The sequence below is a fragment of the Pogoniulus pusillus genome, chromosome 26, assembly GCF_015220805.1.
Source record: "Pogoniulus pusillus isolate bPogPus1 chromosome 26, bPogPus1.pri, whole genome shotgun sequence".
Lineage (NCBI taxonomy): Eukaryota > Metazoa > Chordata > Aves > Piciformes > Lybiidae > Pogoniulus > Pogoniulus pusillus.
The window spans coordinates 13242927-13262013 of record NC_087289.1 but is presented as its reverse complement, the minus strand read 5'-3'; the positions used below and the strand labels follow the sequence as shown (position 1 = coordinate 13262013).

General features: G+C 48.4%; 1 protein-coding gene across 2 annotated transcripts; it reads right to left on the bottom strand.

Annotated features, from left to right (window-relative positions):
• Positions 1-1063: 1063 nt before the first annotated feature.
• Positions 1064-16629, bottom strand: LOC135186900 (sentrin-specific protease 2-like). 2 transcript variants are annotated; one of them, XM_064165067.1, is made up of 17 exons: positions 16523-16629; positions 15244-15299; positions 14279-14379; positions 13445-13520; positions 12871-12949; positions 11979-12123; positions 11070-11167; positions 9132-9226; positions 8065-8122; positions 5996-6059; positions 5167-5316; positions 4487-4618; positions 3933-4136; positions 3733-3812; positions 3238-3322; positions 2460-2555; positions 1064-1901 (listed from the first exon to the last, which is right to left on the bottom strand). In XM_064165067.1, exons 1-17 carry the CDS (start codon positions 16606-16608, stop codon positions 1839-1841), a joined length of 1668 nt encoding a protein of 555 aa, XP_064021137.1. In that variant the 5' UTR covers positions 16609-16629; the 3' UTR covers positions 1064-1838. The 2 variants fall into 2 exon arrangements, with proteins under 2 accessions (XP_064021137.1, XP_064021138.1); XM_064165068.1 differs by lacking the exons at positions 8065-8122; positions 9132-9226.
• Positions 16630-19087: the final 2458 nt, after the last annotated feature.

Sequence of the window (19087 nt, the reverse complement as noted above, 5' to 3'; positions counted from 1 at the left end):
TGGGAGTTAGTCAGCCGCAGGTGATCACAGTGTAGGTCTAACAGTGCAGGTCTCATAGCAGCTGCTGATGGATTATTTCCCACACCATCGTCTTGCGGAAGGCAGGCATGTCGTTCTAGAAAGGAAAGGAAAAGCCATGGATAGGGAGTGGTGGCAGTCAGAGGCAAAGCACACAAGCACCCCATGAGCTCTTGAACTTGGAGCTCTGAACAGGTCAGAGGCTGGCACATGCAGAGGCTAGATGCCACAAACCCACTGGCTGCTCTGTCTTGCCCCAGAGGAACCTCCTGGCTTCTGCCAGGAAGCAGATGCCAGCCGTAAGGATGGAAAAGGCAGCTCTGTCCTGCTCAGCCCATTTGGCAGTTCCATCCCAAGCAGCCATGCACCAAAAGCAGAGAGGTACAAAAGCTCAGCCCCTCCTGATGCAATTAAGAGCTGCTGCAGAACCTCCCTGGCTCTTGCATGTGTGCCAAAAGCTCTGGAGCTGCTGGCAGCCTTTGCTCACCTGAGTAAAGGTGGTGGCCCTGTCCCTGGAGAGGTACTCAGCATATTTGCATATGAACACCCCACAGTCACTTCTGTTGGATTGCTGAGGGATCTCCTAATGAATGCAAAGCAGAGAAAGAATTTCCATCTCCCACTGCTGGACCTAAGGAATAGGCTCCAGGCACTGCACATCAGCCCTCTGCTTCCTCCACTGGGAGGTCACAAGTCACATTCTGGGCAGGCTGTAAGGGAGAGCAGCTTCCTCCCAGCAGGTGTGTGGAGCTTGGCACACTGCTGCTTCCTCCATCAAGCCTGTAGATGCAGTGCTTTGTACTCTCAACTGGCTGAGAACCAGTCCCAGCTGCACTGCTGCTGGGACTGCCCTTGCTCAGCTCACGGTGAGGGACGTCCTGATTGTCCCGAGGATTTGATGACAGTGGCTTCAGGCTTTTGTGCTCTTGCCTCCCGTCCTGCCCCAAGCCTTCTGTCTCCTAGACCATAAGGGATTCTTTTCCCAGTTAAAAATCCCAAATCACTCTTTTTCATGAGCAGAGAGAGCTTCATTCCAGACAGCCTCTTTACATAAGTTACAGATTTTAATAAAAAGCAATAAATATTTCTCTTTTCACATTAGATAACTCCCTGGATACAGAGAGGGGAAGGGGAGGGGAGAAGCAACCAACAAAACAGAAAGCCACCCCAGCTGCAGGTGCTTCACTATGGATTTGTTACAAATCCAAGGACAGTCTGCTTGCTTTCTGTGGTCATCACAAATCCAGTTGTAGGAGTCAAGTTGATCATAGATGTTCCAGAGGCAGAAAATCCTTCCTTGAGGAACAGTAGTTAAGCACATTTTCATTGGATGGCAAGTTCAGCCAACACACCTGGTACCACCACAGATCAGAGTCCCATTTGTCCGTGGTGTGGCTGCAAGTCCGTGTGCTGCAAGTCACGAGCATCCCTCAGACATCCACGACAGAGGTTCACAGCATTTGTTCTTGACCATTCCCATGGTGAGGTCACAGCTATCTTCCTGGCTTGCACTTAAGTTGCCTTACCTAATCTCAAAGAGAGTGACTGTCTCCAAAATCAGGAAGAAAACCCTTAACTTATGCCCTAAACTTACCTCCTAAACTTGATCTCCTAAGCTTACCTTCCTAAATTCAATCTCTTAGCTTACCTCCTAAACTCGATCTCCTAAGCTTACCTTCCTAAACTTATCCCTTACTTCATAGACTAAGGAGGCAAATCTGTGTGCCTGCTGCCTTCCCAAACTAAGATCCTAGCACAGTAACTAAAGTGGGAGTTAGTCACCCCCAGGTGATCACAGTGTAGCTCTAATAGTGCAGGTCTCATAGCAGCTGCTGATGGATTATTTCCCACACCATCTTCTTCCGGAAGTAAGGCATGTGATTCTAGAAAGGAAAAGCCATGGAATAGGAAGTGGTGGCAGACAGAGGCAAAGCACACAAGCACCCCATGAGCTCTTGGAGTTCCTTTAACAAGCCTTCAACACTTGCCTTTGGATACAACATGGCTCTCAGCCACATGGCTCCTAGGAGACTGAATTAACGACCCAACAAAGCCAGACTGCCCTGACCCCACAACAGCTTTGAGCACTGCAGTATCAGCCCACAGCACTGGGAAATAACCAAGTTCTGAACAGGTCAGAGGCTGGAACTCGTTTCTCCAGCACATGCAGAGGCTAGATGCCACAAACCCACTGGCTGCTCTGTCTTGCCCCAGAGGAACCTCCTGGCTTCTGCCAGGAAGCAGATGCCAGCCGTAAGGATGGAAAAGGCAGCTCTGTCCTGCTCAGCCCATTTGGCAGTTCCATCCCAAGCAGCCATGCACCAAAAGCAGAGAGGTACAAAAGCTCAGCCCCTCCTGATGCAATTAACAGCTGCTGCAGAACCTCCCTGGCTCTTGTATGTGTGCCAAAAGCTCTGGAGCTGCTGGCAGCCTTTGCTCACCTGAGTAAAGGTGGTGGCTCTGTCCCTGGAGATGTACTCAGCATACTTGCATACGAATACCCCACAGTCACTTCCATTGGATTGCTGAGGGATCTCCTAATGAATGCAAAGCAGAGAAAGAACTTCACCCTCTGCTGAAAGAAAGACATTTGGCAGCTGCACACATTCCCCAGGTCAGCAATTCCTCACCAGACACCCAAGAACCTCTTTGCATCATCCATCTCCCTCTGCTGGACATAAGGAATAGGCTCCAGGCACGGCATATCATCCTTGCCCTCTGCTTCCTCCACTGGGAGGTCACAAGTCACATTCTGGGCAGGCTATAAGAGAGAGCAGCTTCCTCCTAGCAGGTGCCTGGAGCTTGGCACACTGCTGCTTCCTCCATCAAGCCTTTAGATGCAGTGCTTTGTACTCTCAACTGGCTGAAAACCATCAGCTCAACCCTTTGATTTTAAACATGCCAGGCTCTGTGCTCCAACATTCTTTGACCACAACTAAACAGATTGTTCAATGGGACCTGCAAAATGGAGGTCAGGCCAGAACCACATCCCTGTGGCAGACTCATCAGAAACAGCATCACATCTCTAGCCAGCAAGCAGAGGCACTGCTTCAAGAGCTCATCCCACCATAGTTTGTGCTCCACCTCCAGCCTGAGGTGGCACCATAAGAATACAAGATGCTCATGGATATTCTCTTAAGAGCTTGGACCTACTGAAAAGTGCTAAGGGCTTTGTGATGAGCAGAGTTCAGAGTTCAAAGCCAAGCAGTGCTCACATACATGGGATTCCATGCTGCGAAGCGTCCACTCTGAAGAAGCCAGCTCCAGGTTTCTTTTCTCCAGGCTTTCTTCTCGCAGGTATTGGCTGTGGAAAACAAAACCAAATCTCACACACACTGGGTTCACCCGTGGAAGTACAAATGCAAATCTCTTGGGCCAAGGCCTCTCGTTGAGGAAGTGCCCAGGCCACTAGCTGCTGGCAGAATGCTCTTGAAGCAGCAATTCTTTGAAGCAGGCATCTGTCTTGATGAGAATGGCAACACCACCAGTAACACCCAGCAAAGGCACCAGAGCACACTACAGTCCACATGATGAGCTGTACCAGTGGGGGGTGAGGGGAAGTCCCCACACAAGACAGATTAAAAGAGCTACAGATGGAATACTTGTTTCACATGTCCAAGAACTGTGGAAGGTTGCAGTCGTTGTTACAGAAACAAACCCCAGAAACTTTCTCCTAAGTCACAACACAAAAGCATCAACTGAGCAGTTACTTACAACAGAGTCTGGCAAATCTTGTCCCCGCTCTTTGCCATGGAGTCGTAGTACCGGATGGTCTTCCTTCTGACATCCACCACCTGTTATTAGAAGGTCACTGTCAGACAAGAGCACAACCTTGTCTGGCACACAGAACTAAACCTGAATGACTTTTCCTGGGAGTTTCTCCTCTCTGTCCAATTAAAGCCAGTTTGACTCACCACTAGTGCCCAGTGCACCCTCAGGTGAATGGGCACGAAGATGAGGTCCTGCTGGAAGAGATCCACACCTTTGGTCCACCTTCTTACAGCTGTGTAGCCCCCAGAGATGAATTTTGGGTAGAAGAAAGTACTAAAGGCATGGACTGCTGCAAATCCCTCCTTCTTATTTCTTTCTGCAATGAGCTTCATGTAGAAATTGATGACCTGTGCCAAAAGATGTACTTGAGATGTGAAGGAAAGCATGAGCTTACCAAAGGGAAAAGAGCAACCTGTTTCTGGTGGCCCCTGTTACATGCTAAGGCTTTGGCACTTGGTTTCTTCTCCACCTGCCACCTGTTGCAGTAAGCTTGACTATCTCCTGAAAGATGCCTGTACAAGGGAGAAAACTTCCAGAAACCCCAGACCCTGAAGTCCCTGAAGGAAGAACTGCACAGACACTTGCAGTCTCTGCAGGGCAGGTTGTTGAGGAAGCCTGCAAAGCCTTGTGCAGGCAGTGCAGGGGTGTTGGTAAGTCGCTGCTGGATCCAAGTGTCGCCGAGTGGCAGCTGCTGTACCTCATCGTTCAGCCAGCGATGCTCCCTCAGGGTGCCGATGTCCTCACGGGTGACCTTCAGCTTGAAGGCACTGCTCACGATCTCATCGGGGTCCCCTCTGCCAAAGGCATCACAGACCTCCTTCTCCAAGGCCTGAAATGAACAATGAGATGAGGAGGCACTTGTGAAATGGAACTGAGCATCTGTGGGCAGCTTTCAACTCCAACAAGGCCTGAAAAGCAAGCTCAGGTGACACAGCTGACAGCAATTCTTGTTGGCTGCTTCAGCATCCCAACTTGGAACTTCAGAGCCCAGGTTTGCTGCAATTTCTTTTCACAAAGGAAGCTGATCTAAACCATGTGGAGTCACAAACACTCCAAAGCAGACGAAAAACAGAGTAGAAGTTCAGCAAACACCTTTCCCACAGCCTGCAGCTCTCACAGTCCCAGGGCTGAAGCCAACCACAGCAGGTGTGTTCCCTCCCAAGGCAGCTAAGGCAGAAGCCTGACAGAACTGGGTGGTGGAGACTTCAGAGGGCACTGAAGGAACAGCAAAGGGGGAGACTGAGGCAGCTACCTTGGAGCCAGGCAATCGGAAGCTCAGGCTGTGCTTGCAACTGCTGTCCCATGGATAGTTCTGCCTAAGTTTGCTTAAGGAGACCTTAAGGCTGCTGCTTTCTCCAACAGCATTAGCTATGGTACCTCTGTGAGCACAGAAGAGCCTTCTGATGGTTTCTCCAGTCTTGGGAATTTCCTTTCTTCAGCCTCGAGGCCAGCTGACTTTCTGGGCAGAAGAGGTGCCAGATGTAGTTGGTATAATGCCTCTTCTGATCGTTGAGCTCCATACTTGCCCTGTTAGAGAAACGGATGTGAGGGTAGCAAGTAACCACAGGATGGCTTACTCAGGGATAGTAAGAGAAACCTGAAAGTATTCTATGTACACAACCAACCAGCAAACTCCAAGGCTACATTTTATTGACGACTCTATTCCAACTGTGCACCCACACAGTGCTGCACTCAAACTAAAGAGTAGCAAGAGATGAAGAGCGTTAGTTCGGCTTGGACCGGTATTAAGAATCCCAAAGCCTCCACGTGGAAATGTCATGTTGAGATTGAGATGAGTATTTCTGATTTCCATAATGATTATTTTTAATCTAAGTCCTGACTAGAGATGAAAGTCTAAGAGTTGTACATCCCACCTCATGAAACAAGAGAGGACTAAAGACACCACCGTCAAGCTTTGCAGGTCATGCACAGGCACGTGCATGGAAGACTCTGAATCTCTGCTCAATACATTAAAAGGGCAGAACAAAAATAGTGGTGCAGTGTCCAGAAACACAATTAACAGCAGTGGGAAACCCCTTTGTGATAGCACTGCTCAACAAATAATGCTCCCACTTTCCCTGGGCAAAAAACAACTGGGCCAAACACTTCTACTACTGATTGAGTAATATAAGTGCAGAGTACAAACACTTCCGACCAAACAGCTGTGTTTTCCTCAAAAGTGTAATAATGAAGAACAGAAGCTTACCCCTGCAGTGACTGCTTTTGCTGGTCTTCCCTGTTCAGGGGCGTTTTCTGCTGGTGTGCAGTACCTGTGAGGAGAGAGAAAGAAGCAAGCTGTGTATCAGTTCTGCCCCAGGTAATTCTCAAGAGCTCACCTTTTGGATAAAAATGCTTTTCCAAGGCTGACACTGACTACAGCCTCAGTCACACACATGAACATGTGACAACATGATCTCAGCTTCCAGCACCATTCCTTCATAGGTGCAGGACTGGGACAGAATGAAGAGCCAGAAGCTTTCCAAACCGCCTTCCACCTCCATGTGCAAGACTCCTTTTGTTTCTCTTTATCAGTTGCATTGTTTGGAAAACAGGGATGCCACAAGCACTTCATCTAACAAGTGCTGTCTGATCTATTGGTAATCAGCACTGCAGGCTAGATGTTATACTGCCAGGTACAACATACACTCACATCCAAAGAGAGTCTGGAAACTAAGACCAGCACATTGAATTAAAAATGGGACAGCTACAGGATGTTTACTTGCCTTCTATGGGCTAGGCAAGAGAGTGACTAGCCCCATTTGGAGAGGATTACCATTAGAACCATGCAGACTCTAAAGAGCAAACAAATATGCAGGCATTAAAATTGTCTCTCTCTATAGATATATCCCTTCTTCACAAACAAGAATTTGTATTGTCACCAAAGATGCCCTTTTTCAGGAGGCAGACCTACAACAGAACTTATCCCACACTCTGTGCTTTTGAAGTCTTTCAGACCAGCATGGTAAGAGCAGGTATGACAAACCTTGTCAAATGCCTGCACTTACTAGCTAATTCTGGGAGGGAAGGCAAGAAAATGTTCCTTTGAACCTACCAGACTCTAGCAGTTCTTTTATCTCTTTCTTTACCTTGAAGCTTAGGGGAGCCAGTGACAATTGCAGCATAGGAATGGTGCTGCACCACTACATACGGCAGTGGTGTTTAAAGAAGGGAGAACAACAGGGATAGAATTGGCCAAAGCCCAAGACTGCCTCAACTGAATCTCTGTCTGCTCCCACCTATGCCTTCTCTTCATTCATTTAAAGGCAGTCACTGCAGAAAGATATCATGCATCACTTTTGAACGCCCCAGTTTAAGAGGGACATGCATCTGCTCAAAAGGGTCCAATGGAGGGCTACAAGAATGATTAGAGGACTGGAACACTGCCGTATGAGGAGAGGCTGAGGGACCTGGGGCTTTTTAGTCTGGAGAGGAGAAGATTGAGAGCCCATCTGGATGCATTCCTTTGTGACCTAAGATAGATTGTATGGTCCTGCTCTGGCCCAGGGGGGTTGGACTTGATGGGTCCCTTCCAACCTCTAACATCCTGTGATTGGATTGCCACATAAAATCTATCCCTAGAGTTGCACTCACTGCAACCAAAAGCCCTTTTCCCTCAATGATACATCTGAACTCAAGAGTCCTGCCAGTACAATTGAGTCCATCAGCCTATCAAAACAGGCAGAAAATCCAACAGCATGCTTCCTTTTTGGTGTCATATTCAAAGCCAAGGCATTCTGTAAGACACAACAACCTTCAGCCCAACCAGACTTTACCAGCTCTCTAATCATAGAAGCATTAAGGTAGGAAAAGACCTTTAAGATCATCAAGTCCAACCATAACCCAGCTACCATGACCACTAAACTGCATCCTGAAGTGCCACATCCACACGCTGCTTGAACACCTCTAGTTTCAAAGCAAAAGGAGTGGAGTGACAGCTCATTAATGGTTTGGTAGAAAGACACAAGCAAAAAAGGATTCTGTAAATCCAAGGGCAACTTGGTACAACTGCAACTGTCACCCTCAGTGTCCTTCCCACAGCAAAGGACCCAGGAAACATCACACCAGCACAAGCATTTGTCACACAGCCCAGCTTTAGGTGTATTTGAGATGCAACTGGGTTGTGAGAAGCAGTTCCAGAGCTACAAGCTAGGTACTCATCTTTCACAGCACCAAGATGCTAAACATGATTTGTCTTCTTCTGGACAGTACTGGAGGTTAAAAGAGATATTCACACAGAGCCAGAAGAAACAAGAACCATGATTAAGATTACTCTACCTGATCGTATCACTTCTCCGAGACTGCTGGGGGCTGCGAACATCTGCACAGTTGATATCTGCACAGAAAAGGTATCATGGAACAAGAGTCAGCTCTGAAATACCATCAGCTGTGCAGAGCTCTCTGAGTGATAACACACACAAAAATAGTTCATGACAACTCTGTGGTTAGGGAGCTCAAATTCTGGCAAATCCTTGGAACTTTGACAATGTAAGTGCAAGGGAGATGCAGCAGGGCATTTGTTCAGTTTAAATCTTAGACTGCACACTTGGCTAAAAAAGTGATTTCTGAAAACCCAGATGCTCCTCCAGGCTCAGATGAGTAAGTTTTATGAGGAGCAGCTGAGGGAACTGGGGTCATTTAGTCTGGAGAAGAGGAGGCTGAGGGGAGACCTCATTGCTCTCTGAAACTTCCCGAAAGGAGACTGGAGTGAGGAAGGAATTGGTTTCTTCTCCTTAGTATCAGGTGATAGAACAAGAGGAAATGGCCTCAAATTGCACCAGGGGAGGTTTAAGTTGGAGATGAGTTAAAATGTCTTTGCTTAAGAGCAGTCAGGCATTGGAACAGGCTGCCCAGGGAGGTGGTGGAGTCACTGTCCCTGGAGGCATTCAAGAACCATGTGGACATGGCAGCTGGGAACATGGGTTAATTGCCATGGTGGTGTTAGGCTGACAGTTGATGATCTTAGAGGTCCTTTCCAACCAAAGCAACTCTATGATTCTCCTGTCAAGTAATGCCTGCAGCTACAAATATCACTGGTACACTGATGTCTGTCAAGTACAATTTTAAATGAACTTTCCACTTCCACATGAAGTCATTACAGCCCATAACCAGCTATGATTTGGGGGTGGGGGTGAAGCCCCTTTCTTTAACTCTCTCTCTTTCCAGAGACAGACCATTTCATTGATGCTGGCTGATTTAAATTTCCTTATAAATAGACACAGATTAATGACACACCAGCACTGACAAATCTTTTTAGCATAATCTATACCCCTGACACTTGAGGTAATGCCCTATTTTAAGTCTACCTACAAAGCAGAACAAATATAAATCATGTGGATACTCACTGTTCTTTTGTGTCATATATGGGTAGGTATCTCCATATTTACGGTCTTTCAGGTGACCTTCAGTCATCACTGGTTCTTTGGAGACAGCTTGAACACTTTGGTGCAGCAAAAATACACCAGAAAAGAATGACAATACATTTATGTACGGTATCTGTTACCAGTGCCTACCAATTCACTCAAAAGGATAGAGTTTATTTGTACATAACTGTCTACATTAGAGTTGGAAGCCATAGTTAAAGCAATTGGATCGTGTAAAGTGGAATTAGGTTCTTTAACCCCTTAATAGAAACATCCTGTCTCATGCACTGGTTGCATGACAGCCTGCAAAGGGCATTTTCATGAGGAGGCAGTTTACACTTAGAAACTTGACCAGTCTTGGCTTGGGTCTGGTGAAAGTACAGGAAACATTTTTTGTGTCTATTGAAGTTCCAAAGAGACTAATCAATTGTGAGATTTGGTTCCTTTATCTTTTCACCAGCCACTTTTTAAAGGCTTGTTTTCTTCTTTCAAAAGAAAGCCTCAACTTTGCAACTACCTCTATTAATGTAAGGCCACCATTATGTTATGGGACAGGACAGCATCCATTACAACCACCACTGACCATCTCTTCTCAATCCATTGATAAAGACTACACTGACATTGAGCACACAGTGTGCACAACATACATACTTCTGTGGCATTTTAGTGCTGACCTGAGACCACATGCTCATAAGCAGTGAAGTGCATTAGACACTCCACAGGAATGCTCTGGTGCAGCTTCACCTAAAAGAAATCCATTTCACACGCTCCAGGTCTCTGAGATATAAGCCACACTACAATAATGATGACTGGGAGATGAGATGCTGAAAGCAGTGTCTTGATTTGCTCTAAAATGCTATTGCCAGTGCACCTAAATTACATGTAATACTGTTTTCTGTGCAATTTTTGTGCACCAGAAGGTTTAAACACAAAGTGCTGCTCTGAAGTTGTACATTTACATGTTTTCTAGCTGTGAACCACCAAGCAGGGATTTTTCTAAGCCTTGGTAACAACCCCTGCTTCACAACACTTTAGAGAAACTGCAAGAAAGCACTGCATTTTCTACTCTCTCACTGTGTAGCAAGGCATGCTGGAACTTCAGGGCCACCTTGCTATCACTATTTTACAAGAACCCTTCTGCACAGCTCTGGAGTGTAATTATTGGAATAAGATAAATGCTTCTATTACCTTTGTGTTTTTCCACTTGTGTCATTAACAATCCCTTGACAGGGTTACTGGTAATATACAAAGCAGAATTACACACAAGTTCCCTTTAACAGGTTGCTTGCATTTCTGTGCAGATGTTTGCAACCCCCAGGTGGTCTCAGAGAAGTGATATGATCAGGTAAAATCATTTTGGCTCTTGATTCTCTAGGCTCTGTGTGAGCGGAATTCTAGACACCAATGGGATTTTGTCAGTTTGGTGTACCGCAAAGAGAAAACTTCCTGTAACTGGTGTTGAGGAGGACTGGAGGAGGTGGAAAGAATAGAAAATTCTGGAATTCCCTGTAGTTACCTTACTCTCGGATAAAACACAGTTCTTGACCACAGAAAAACTCATCAACTGCAGAGAAGAGGAAGATAAATCCTCTTTAATGGTGCCATACTAACCAGAGGTGGATTTTTTCAAGACTAGAAGTTACACTGCCAGCACTACAAGTAGAGACTACTTTTCTTAATACAGGAGACAGAAATGAGTATCAGAAACACATCTGTGCATCAGCAATTAATCTCTTCAACATACACTCAGAGCATATCCATCATTCACTGCAGGGAGCTGAAGAGAGTGTTGGCCTTTTAGTTTGCTCCAGCACCTACCCTGAGACAGTAGACAGACCTTTTAGAGCAAGAAAGATGAATTCTCCTCCACAGCTACAAACTTAACCACCCAGAAGGTAACAGTTACTTTTCAATAACTACCTGCAGAAGCTTGTCAGCTGAGGAGGAGGGTGGATCCCAGCACATTTTACCAGCTGCAAGAGCTGTCTGTATTTCACCTTTTCTCCTCGCTGAACATCCTAGTAGAATGAGAGGAAAAACACAGATGAGCACAGCATATGAAGCAAATGTTTGCAATGGGGACCAGGTGCATGGTGCACAGGCTGTTCCCAAAATACAGGTACATTATTCAGGTTTGCTTCAGCAGGATTTCCCACACCTTCATTTAGTGTCAGCCCTGATGCAGAAATGTGTGTCCCACTGTAAGCCTCAGAATTCCTTCTGCAACTGCTTTGCAGACTAATGTGCATTCTTGTCAATAGACATAAGTATTAGGTGCCAGGAGTCCCCAGGGTGTCTTAATGTTACTCCACAGCTTGCCACAGCCTGCTTCTTGAGTCCTTCAGTGTAAGTGCTTCTTCCATGTGAGCTAGGCTTACCAGGACTTTTACAAGTGCTGCTTCAGGTATTGGAAGGAAAAAACAGGGGAAGATGTCTGAGATAGTCTGGTGAGGATGGATTAGCAGCAACTGAGTGCTCTTTTGCCTACTTTATCCTTGTAAAATTGTGTTGTAAAGACCACAGTTGAACTAGACTCAGGACAGAACAGTGAAACGACCAGAAGGCTCCTCCCCCAGTACACCACTTCCATGAAAATGCCTTCAAATTCCATTATTTGTTTCTTTTGAGCAACAAAGCCCTGCCCTGTTCCAAGACTTCATATATCTAAGGGCAGATTGAATTCCATATGCTGATTTTCCAGAAGCATTCTTCCAACGTCATTACTACACCACTGTGCGGTTGCTTACTGATGCTCCAGCCTTTACATACATCCTTGGCCTAACTGCTAAGCTGTTTCATTGCAGAAGTCCCCTCTCTCAGCCAGCCTACCTCTGCAGCAGTGCAGTGAACCTTCCTCGTTTTGGTGGCTTCTGGAGTCACGGACTCTGGCACAGCTCGCTCCTTAATGGGGGGCCTTAGTGTTAAGCTGCCGTCTGGAAGGTGTTTGGCAGAGTGTTTGCCATTCCTGCCCGTGCTAAAATCACCAATGGAAAAAGAAATAGCATCAAGAGAACATTCAGATATGCACCTCCTCATTCCAGCTCCAACAACAACTATTTTATAAAGCATGTACACTGATAAGGACAGAGACAGGACAAGTTCATAAGGTTCAGGTGAAGACCTGCTGCCCTCAGCTAGCTAAGGGGAAAGTACAGAGAAGCAGAAGTGAACAGCAGCAGTGCCTTCCATATCCACTGTGGAAAGCAAATATCAGCATCAAATCCCATCATGAGCCATTCCCTGCTCTACTTTGAGATAAGTGTGCACACAGGGCCTCAGTGTCTGCTAGAGAGTAGTTCAAAACCAAATACAGTGTTCAGGGTTAGGCCTTTTACCAATTCAGGATGCCAAACATCACAGAGGCTTTGGAGAAAATGGTGATGGGTTTCTTGGGTTTGTTTGGTTGTTTATTTAAATCAGTTATTTTTTCCTGTCAAACTGTTGAGAACCTTTTCAAAAGGTCTGCTGCTCTCAGCCTCAAGTTTCACCCTTCTACCTACAAAAACCTTTAATCTCTGTCTAATCTCCTGTTGTTTACGAAGTGTACGAACTCGAAGGGGAAAAAAAAACCAAATAGTTGGAAACCTCCTTTAGTATAATAGCCTGGAAGAGTTCCAGAATACCTTGGAAAAACATTGCTAGGTAGACATAAAGGAAATTTAAGAATGAAAGGCAGGAAACCATTCAGAGAAGTCATCAAAGAAAATGGAAGATTTTTTACCTGAGGAATGGAACTGTCTTATGAGAAAGGAGTAGTGTTTCTCTGTTCATGAAAGTGTTGGCTCCATAGGGCACTTTATCTACAAAAGAAGAGCATAAGCCATCAGTGACTGTCAAAGGAAACCAAAGAGTTTTAGGAGTTTACAGTAAAGAACTTCATCAAAGATATTTTTTCCTCATACATTATAATATGATTTGTGTTACATTACTCTAGGACGTGTTTGGATTTTCATGCTGGCCGCCACAGCAAGTTGTGCACACAAACTACTGCCTGCCTAAACCTTAAATGTCAAAAAGGGTTATCAGGATGTAATACCTAAAATGAGTGTTTAAAACAATTTAGCATCAAAACTGAAGGACTGCATCCAAAGCAGCTCTTCTACTGAGATGACAAATATCTGGCCCAAATCAAGAGGCAATGCCAGGCTGCAAGGAGGAAACAGAGTGCATGCTCACATATCCCTGTACACTACCTCAACATCATACCTGCACTAATCCACACATCCCTAGGGGTAGAGTGGCAGAGCACACAAAGCAGGGACATTAATGCATTAATGACTTGATGTCACCCTTACCAATCTGTGGCATTTCTGTTTCTGGTGCAGAAACTCTTGGTCTTTTAGGTGAAGGCTTAGAAGTAGTGGCTTGACCCTTACAACAGAAACAAACCAACACAACAAAGTAAGTCCCAATCTGAGTATAACCTGAATGTGAATCCAAGCAAACATTAATTCGAGGCTTGAGGACAATGATTTGCTGGTTCACACTGCAGCAGGATGCAAATCTTTGCAGCACGCCTGACATGCATGCTTGGCTTTTTTAATGCAAGTTCTCATATGTAGTGATTAAAACAATACAAGCTTATAAATGAGTTCTCATCAGTCAGCTCCTAAACACTACATTGTCTGATAGGCTAGCCCTTGTGAAGTATATTTTGTACAAATAGGAGGTAGTGACATTATAAGGAACAAGTAATAAAAGTATGAAAATTTCTTCTTCCTATGGGGCAATAAGATTTAAAAAAAGGAACCCTGACCTGGACTAGTGGATAAAAAAATCCTAGCAAAAAGACACAGATTTGCTTTGTAAACTAATGCATTTTGACTCCTTAACTAGAAGCTTGAGAGGAAGAGTAACGGTTTAAAACCACACTACAACCATCAACTTGAACAACTCCAAGTATCTGAGAGACAGCAAACATCTTGCTCCTTCCTCAGCTGCAAGTGCTACAGCAGAGCAGGCACACTGGAGTAAAGCAAACCCAGCACACCAGAGCAACCAGTCAAAATGGCAAAGAACCACCTGCTGCTGGACAGTCTCAGAGCAGGCTCGATTAAAGATGATTTAGAGAGAGCTGCTCCCTCTGTCATCTTGCACAGATTCTACCCACTCTCAAAGGACTTGCTAACCTCTTCTGCAGTTGGAGTGGCATTGCGCTTCCTGGCTGTCTTCGGTGGCAATTTCACCACTGCAGGAACTGCAGGAACTTTATGCACAGAGATGACATCGTCTGGGAAGAAAAGAGACAGGCCACAGAAGACCACGATTTAAAAAGGGATGAGGATTCCATTTGCACTACAGCCCATCTCCTTAATCCAGCCTAAAGCTGTGTAACACTTTCTAAGTCACCAAGCCTTTTCCCCAGAGCAGTTGTCTCACTGAGCAGTGCTTCTGAGGGGGAAGTCAAAAACTGACCCACAAGATGCCAGCCAGAGCTGCAATACCCTGCTTCTGGAAACATTCCCTGTTTCTGGAGAAGCACCACAAGGTGCAATATATCCTCGTCATCCTCTCCATATGGGCAGGCACTGCTGCAGTTTGTTTTGCATCACTCTTGTAGAGAGAAGCTGTTTGCTGAGCTGTTGAAAGCAAAGCTGCCAACGCCTGTTCTTTTTAGTATGACACATGCCAAAACTGTCAGGTTCAGACAAAATGGACTCTTATGATTTCAGTTCAGCTTCCCCCCCCCCCCCCCCCCCCAAAGGTCACAGAAACAGCTTTTCTCTTTGCCTGACATCACTTTGAAGTGACTTTCCTTCACAGCCCAGACTAAAATGATTTCTTTTAAAACACAGAGGTATTTTGAACCAGCAGAGGTACATTGTGAATGCAGAAAGCTGGGATTTAAAATGCTCTTTCTGCTGGCATGCATGAGCAACCCACCAAAGAGCACTCTTGTGCCTTGCCACAGCCAACACAGAGAACATTGTGGAGACACCCTCAGGCACTGGCTACACCAAGGGCCAGAAGGAAAAAAAGGCTTAAAATGCCACGGGTTCAGTGAGAGTGCTGAAGGACGAAAGGCAGAGTTTTGGCAGGTACACAAAAGCTAAGGCAAATCAGGTAGAATAAAGACTCCTGTCATGGGCAGTACCTGTTCTTTGCTTTTTTGATGGAACCTGCTCCTCATCTTCCAGAGGTGGCTGAATGCTGAGGAGAGAACACACGAAACAGTGTTGGGCTACCAGGGCAGGCTTCTAACGGGCGTTCAAGGGCCCAAGCATGGGGAGTTCCTTTTCATAGCACAAAGGTCTCCCCATCCAAGTGTCCCCAAGAGCATCTCAGATGCAACCGTCTCTCAACTGCCACCGCTGAGCACCTCTCATTAGCACCTTCATCTCTCCCAGTCAACAGACTGCTCCCAGAGAGGTAGTTATCTCACTAAAGCGTGAGCATGGCACTGGGAGCAGTGGCCTGTGCACCAGCCAGGCTCTGTCCAGATGATTGCTTTTCCCATTCTGTCTGGAGTAAGAGACAATGAGTAGAGTCTACTGTGGAGCAGGTTTCTTCCAGAGAGAGCAGCCACTTGCCTCAACCCCATCCCTGATGCATTCCTTCCCTCTCTGCGGACATGGGAGCAACAAGTGCAGAGATGGCTTAGCCATCTGTGCCTGTGAGCTCTGGGCCAGCAGCAGTAGCTGATGCTTGAGAAGGCATTGCCCTTGCTTACACTGCACACACCATAACTCCCATCTCCACACCTGTCCTGCAGCCCATCTATCCCTAGGGGCATCTGTAGTGTTCAACCCCCCTACTCCGAGTCTCCACCTCTCTTCTTCTTTTCAAACCCCCCTTGTGCAAATGGAGAGCAAACAAGTGGGTGAGTTTTCCACGGGAGCGATCGGGAGCATCTGGAGCCAAAACCCATCTCAGCATCACGCGTGAAGAACGGCGGCGGGCAGAGTTACCTCACCGCGGCCTGAGCCACTGCCGGTCCCAGGGGACAGTAGGGCCAGAGGGAGATGCATCAGACTCTGCTTCAGCAGGGTGCTCCAGTGCCAGGGGGGGAACGGGCGGTGGGTGGCACGGATGGACCTCTTGGGAGAGCCAGGCGAGCCCTAGCGCCATGGAGAGGGGCTCTAAAGGGGAAGAAAGGCTGAGCTCAGCCCTGAGGTGGGGAGCTGGAGGGAGGGGAACCGTCGGGCAAGGCAGCGCACTGCACCCGATTCCGCGATGCCGCAGGGCAACTAAGGCCACTGCCGTCCTCGGCTAGGAGCCCTCAGGCCGAGGGGTGCCGGCTGAAGGCGCCGGGCGGGCTCCCGCTGCCGGCAGCGGGCCCCAGAAGGCCCCAGCGCAAGGAGGCGGCCTTAGGGTCGGCGGGGCCGGTGCTGGGGCGAGGCCCCGGGCAGGCCGTGAGGCGCGGGGCAGCTGACCTGGGGAGCGGCCTCTGGCGCGGCGGCGTGGGGCGGCGGGCGGCGGCCAAGAGAGCGCTGAGGGCCCCCAGCAGCCATTGGTACATAGGCCCGGCGGCCTGCGCCGGAAGTGCGCCCATGGCGCGCGACACCCGCCCCGCCCTCCCATTGGCTGCCGCGCGGGGGCTGGGCCGAGCTGCCCCGGGCCGAGCTGCCCCGAGCCTGCCGCGCATGCGCCCTGCCGCCCGCCCGCCCCTCGCCTCTGCCGCCTCTGCCGCCCGCCTGCCCGCCCGCCTGCCTACCGCTTCTGTCCCCTCTGCCGCCTCTGTCCCCTCTGCCGCCTCTGTCCCCTCTGCCGCCTCTGCCGCCCGCCTGCCGCCTGCCGCCTCTGCCGTCTGCCTGCCGCCTCTGCCCCCTCTGCCCCCTCTGCCGCATGCCTGCCGCCTCCGCCGCCTCCATCTCGGCCTCACTGTGAGCGCCCCGAGGTGGGCAGCTGCTGGCACGAATGGCCCAGAACAGCTTCAGGGATATACCCTGCTCGTCCCATAGTGGCCAGAGGCGCCCTGCCGCGTCCCGGGGGACAGGGGCCGGAGCAGAAGCTGAGAACAGCGGGAGCGAGCGAGCGGCGGCACGGGCCCTCGGCACCTGCCGCTCCCCCTTGGGCCTGTGGAGAGGCACAGCCTGGGAGCACCGAGCCCTGCCCAGATGGAGGGAGAGAACTTCTCGCTCTTCCTCTGCCCTTTCCCACCGCAGCGTCCGGCAGGGCCACAACTGCGATTGATTGGAGGGCAGGCCGCTGGGACTGATTGACTGTGCCATACTCAAAGCCCATGAGGCCGTGCTGTCATCCGGCAAGATCTGGGCAGGGAGGAGTTCAGTGAAATTCAACGAGGGCAACCCCATCGATCAGTACAGTTTGGGGGCTGATCTGTTAGCAGCTCTGAAGAAAAGGGCCTGAGTGTCATGGTACACAGCATGACAACCATGAGCTGGTAGTGTGCTCTCGCAGCCTAGAAGGCCAGTGGCATCCTGGGGTGCAGTAAGAGGAGTGTGGTCAGCAACTTGAGGGAGGTTCTCCTGCCTCTCTGCTCTCTGCTGGTGAGCCCTCACCTGGAGTATTATATCCAGTTCTGGGCACCCCAGCTCAGAAGGGACAAAGAACTACTGGAGAGAGTCCAGTGCAGGGTCACTGAGACGCTGAGAGGACTGGAACATCTCACATGAGAAAAGGATGGGAAACCTGGGGCTGTTTATCCTGGAGAAGAAGAGGCTGAAGTAGGATCTTATTAATGTTTACATATATGTAAGGTGTGGGTGTCAGGAAGATGGACCAGACTCTCCTCAGTGTTCCCCAGTGACAGGAGAAGAGGTAATGGGCATTAACTTGAACACAGGAAGTTCTGTCTAAACATGAGAAGGAACTTGTTTATTTTGAGGGAGGCAGAGCACTGGAGCAGGCTGCCCAAAGAGGTGGTGGAGACTTTCAAGGTCTGTCCGGATGTGTTCCTGTGTGATATACTTTAGGTGATCCTGCTCCGGCAGGGGGTTGGAGCTCAGTGAGGTCCCTTCCAATCCCTACCATTCCGTGGTTCTGTGACGTATGGGTGACATATTTGGGAGCCATCTTGGGCACAGTGATCACAAAATGACAGAGTTCTCAGTTGTTGCAGTAATGAGGGGGGTCAGCAGAACTGCCACCTAGGACTTCAGTAGGCAAACTCTGGTCTGTTTTGGAGACTAGTGGATGGAGTCCTTTGGAAGGCAGCCCTGAAGTGGCCATCAGGCTGGACAGTGCTGAAGAGGGAACTCACAGGACAGACTGTCACTGTGTGCTGAAAGTTGGGTTGGGGAAGAAAGAGCCTGGCCTTACAAAGAGGTTTTGTTTGTGTTTGGGGAGAAAAGGAGAGTCGGTGGTGGTGGAAGTGGGGACAGGCCACTTGGGAGGAGTAAAAGATTGCCATGAGGCTATGCAGGGAGAAAATTAGAAGAACCAAAGCCCAAAGTATTGTCCTGCTCTGGCAGGGGAGTTGGACTTGATGATCTGCTTGGCTCCCTTCCAACTCCTAACATCCTGCGATCCTGTGATCCATCTGGAAATGAATTTGGCTTCAGCTTGTTCAAGACAACAAGAAACGCTTCTACAGATGATAAGCAACAAAAGGAGGACTGAGGAGAATCTCTGTCCTTTGTTGGGTGCTGGAGGAAATGTAGTAGTCAAGGATGAGGAAAGGCTGAGGTACTCAACCCCCTGAGCTGGAAGAGGGGATGGGGAGCAGAATGAAGCTCCCATAGTCCAGGAAGAGGTGGTTAGTGACCTGCTGCACCACATACACAAGTCTGTGGGGCCAGATGACAAATGCCTGAGGGGGCTGAGGGAACTAGAAGTGCTCACCAAGCCACTCTCCATCATTTACCAGCAATCTTAAGTGGGGAGGTCCCAACTGACTCGGGACAGGCAAACATGACACCCATCTACAAGGGCCAGAAGGAGGACCTGGGGAACTACAGACCTTGGTGCCAGGGAAGGTCATGGAGCAGGTCATTTTGAGTGCCATTATGCAGCATGTACTGGGCTGCTGGGTGATT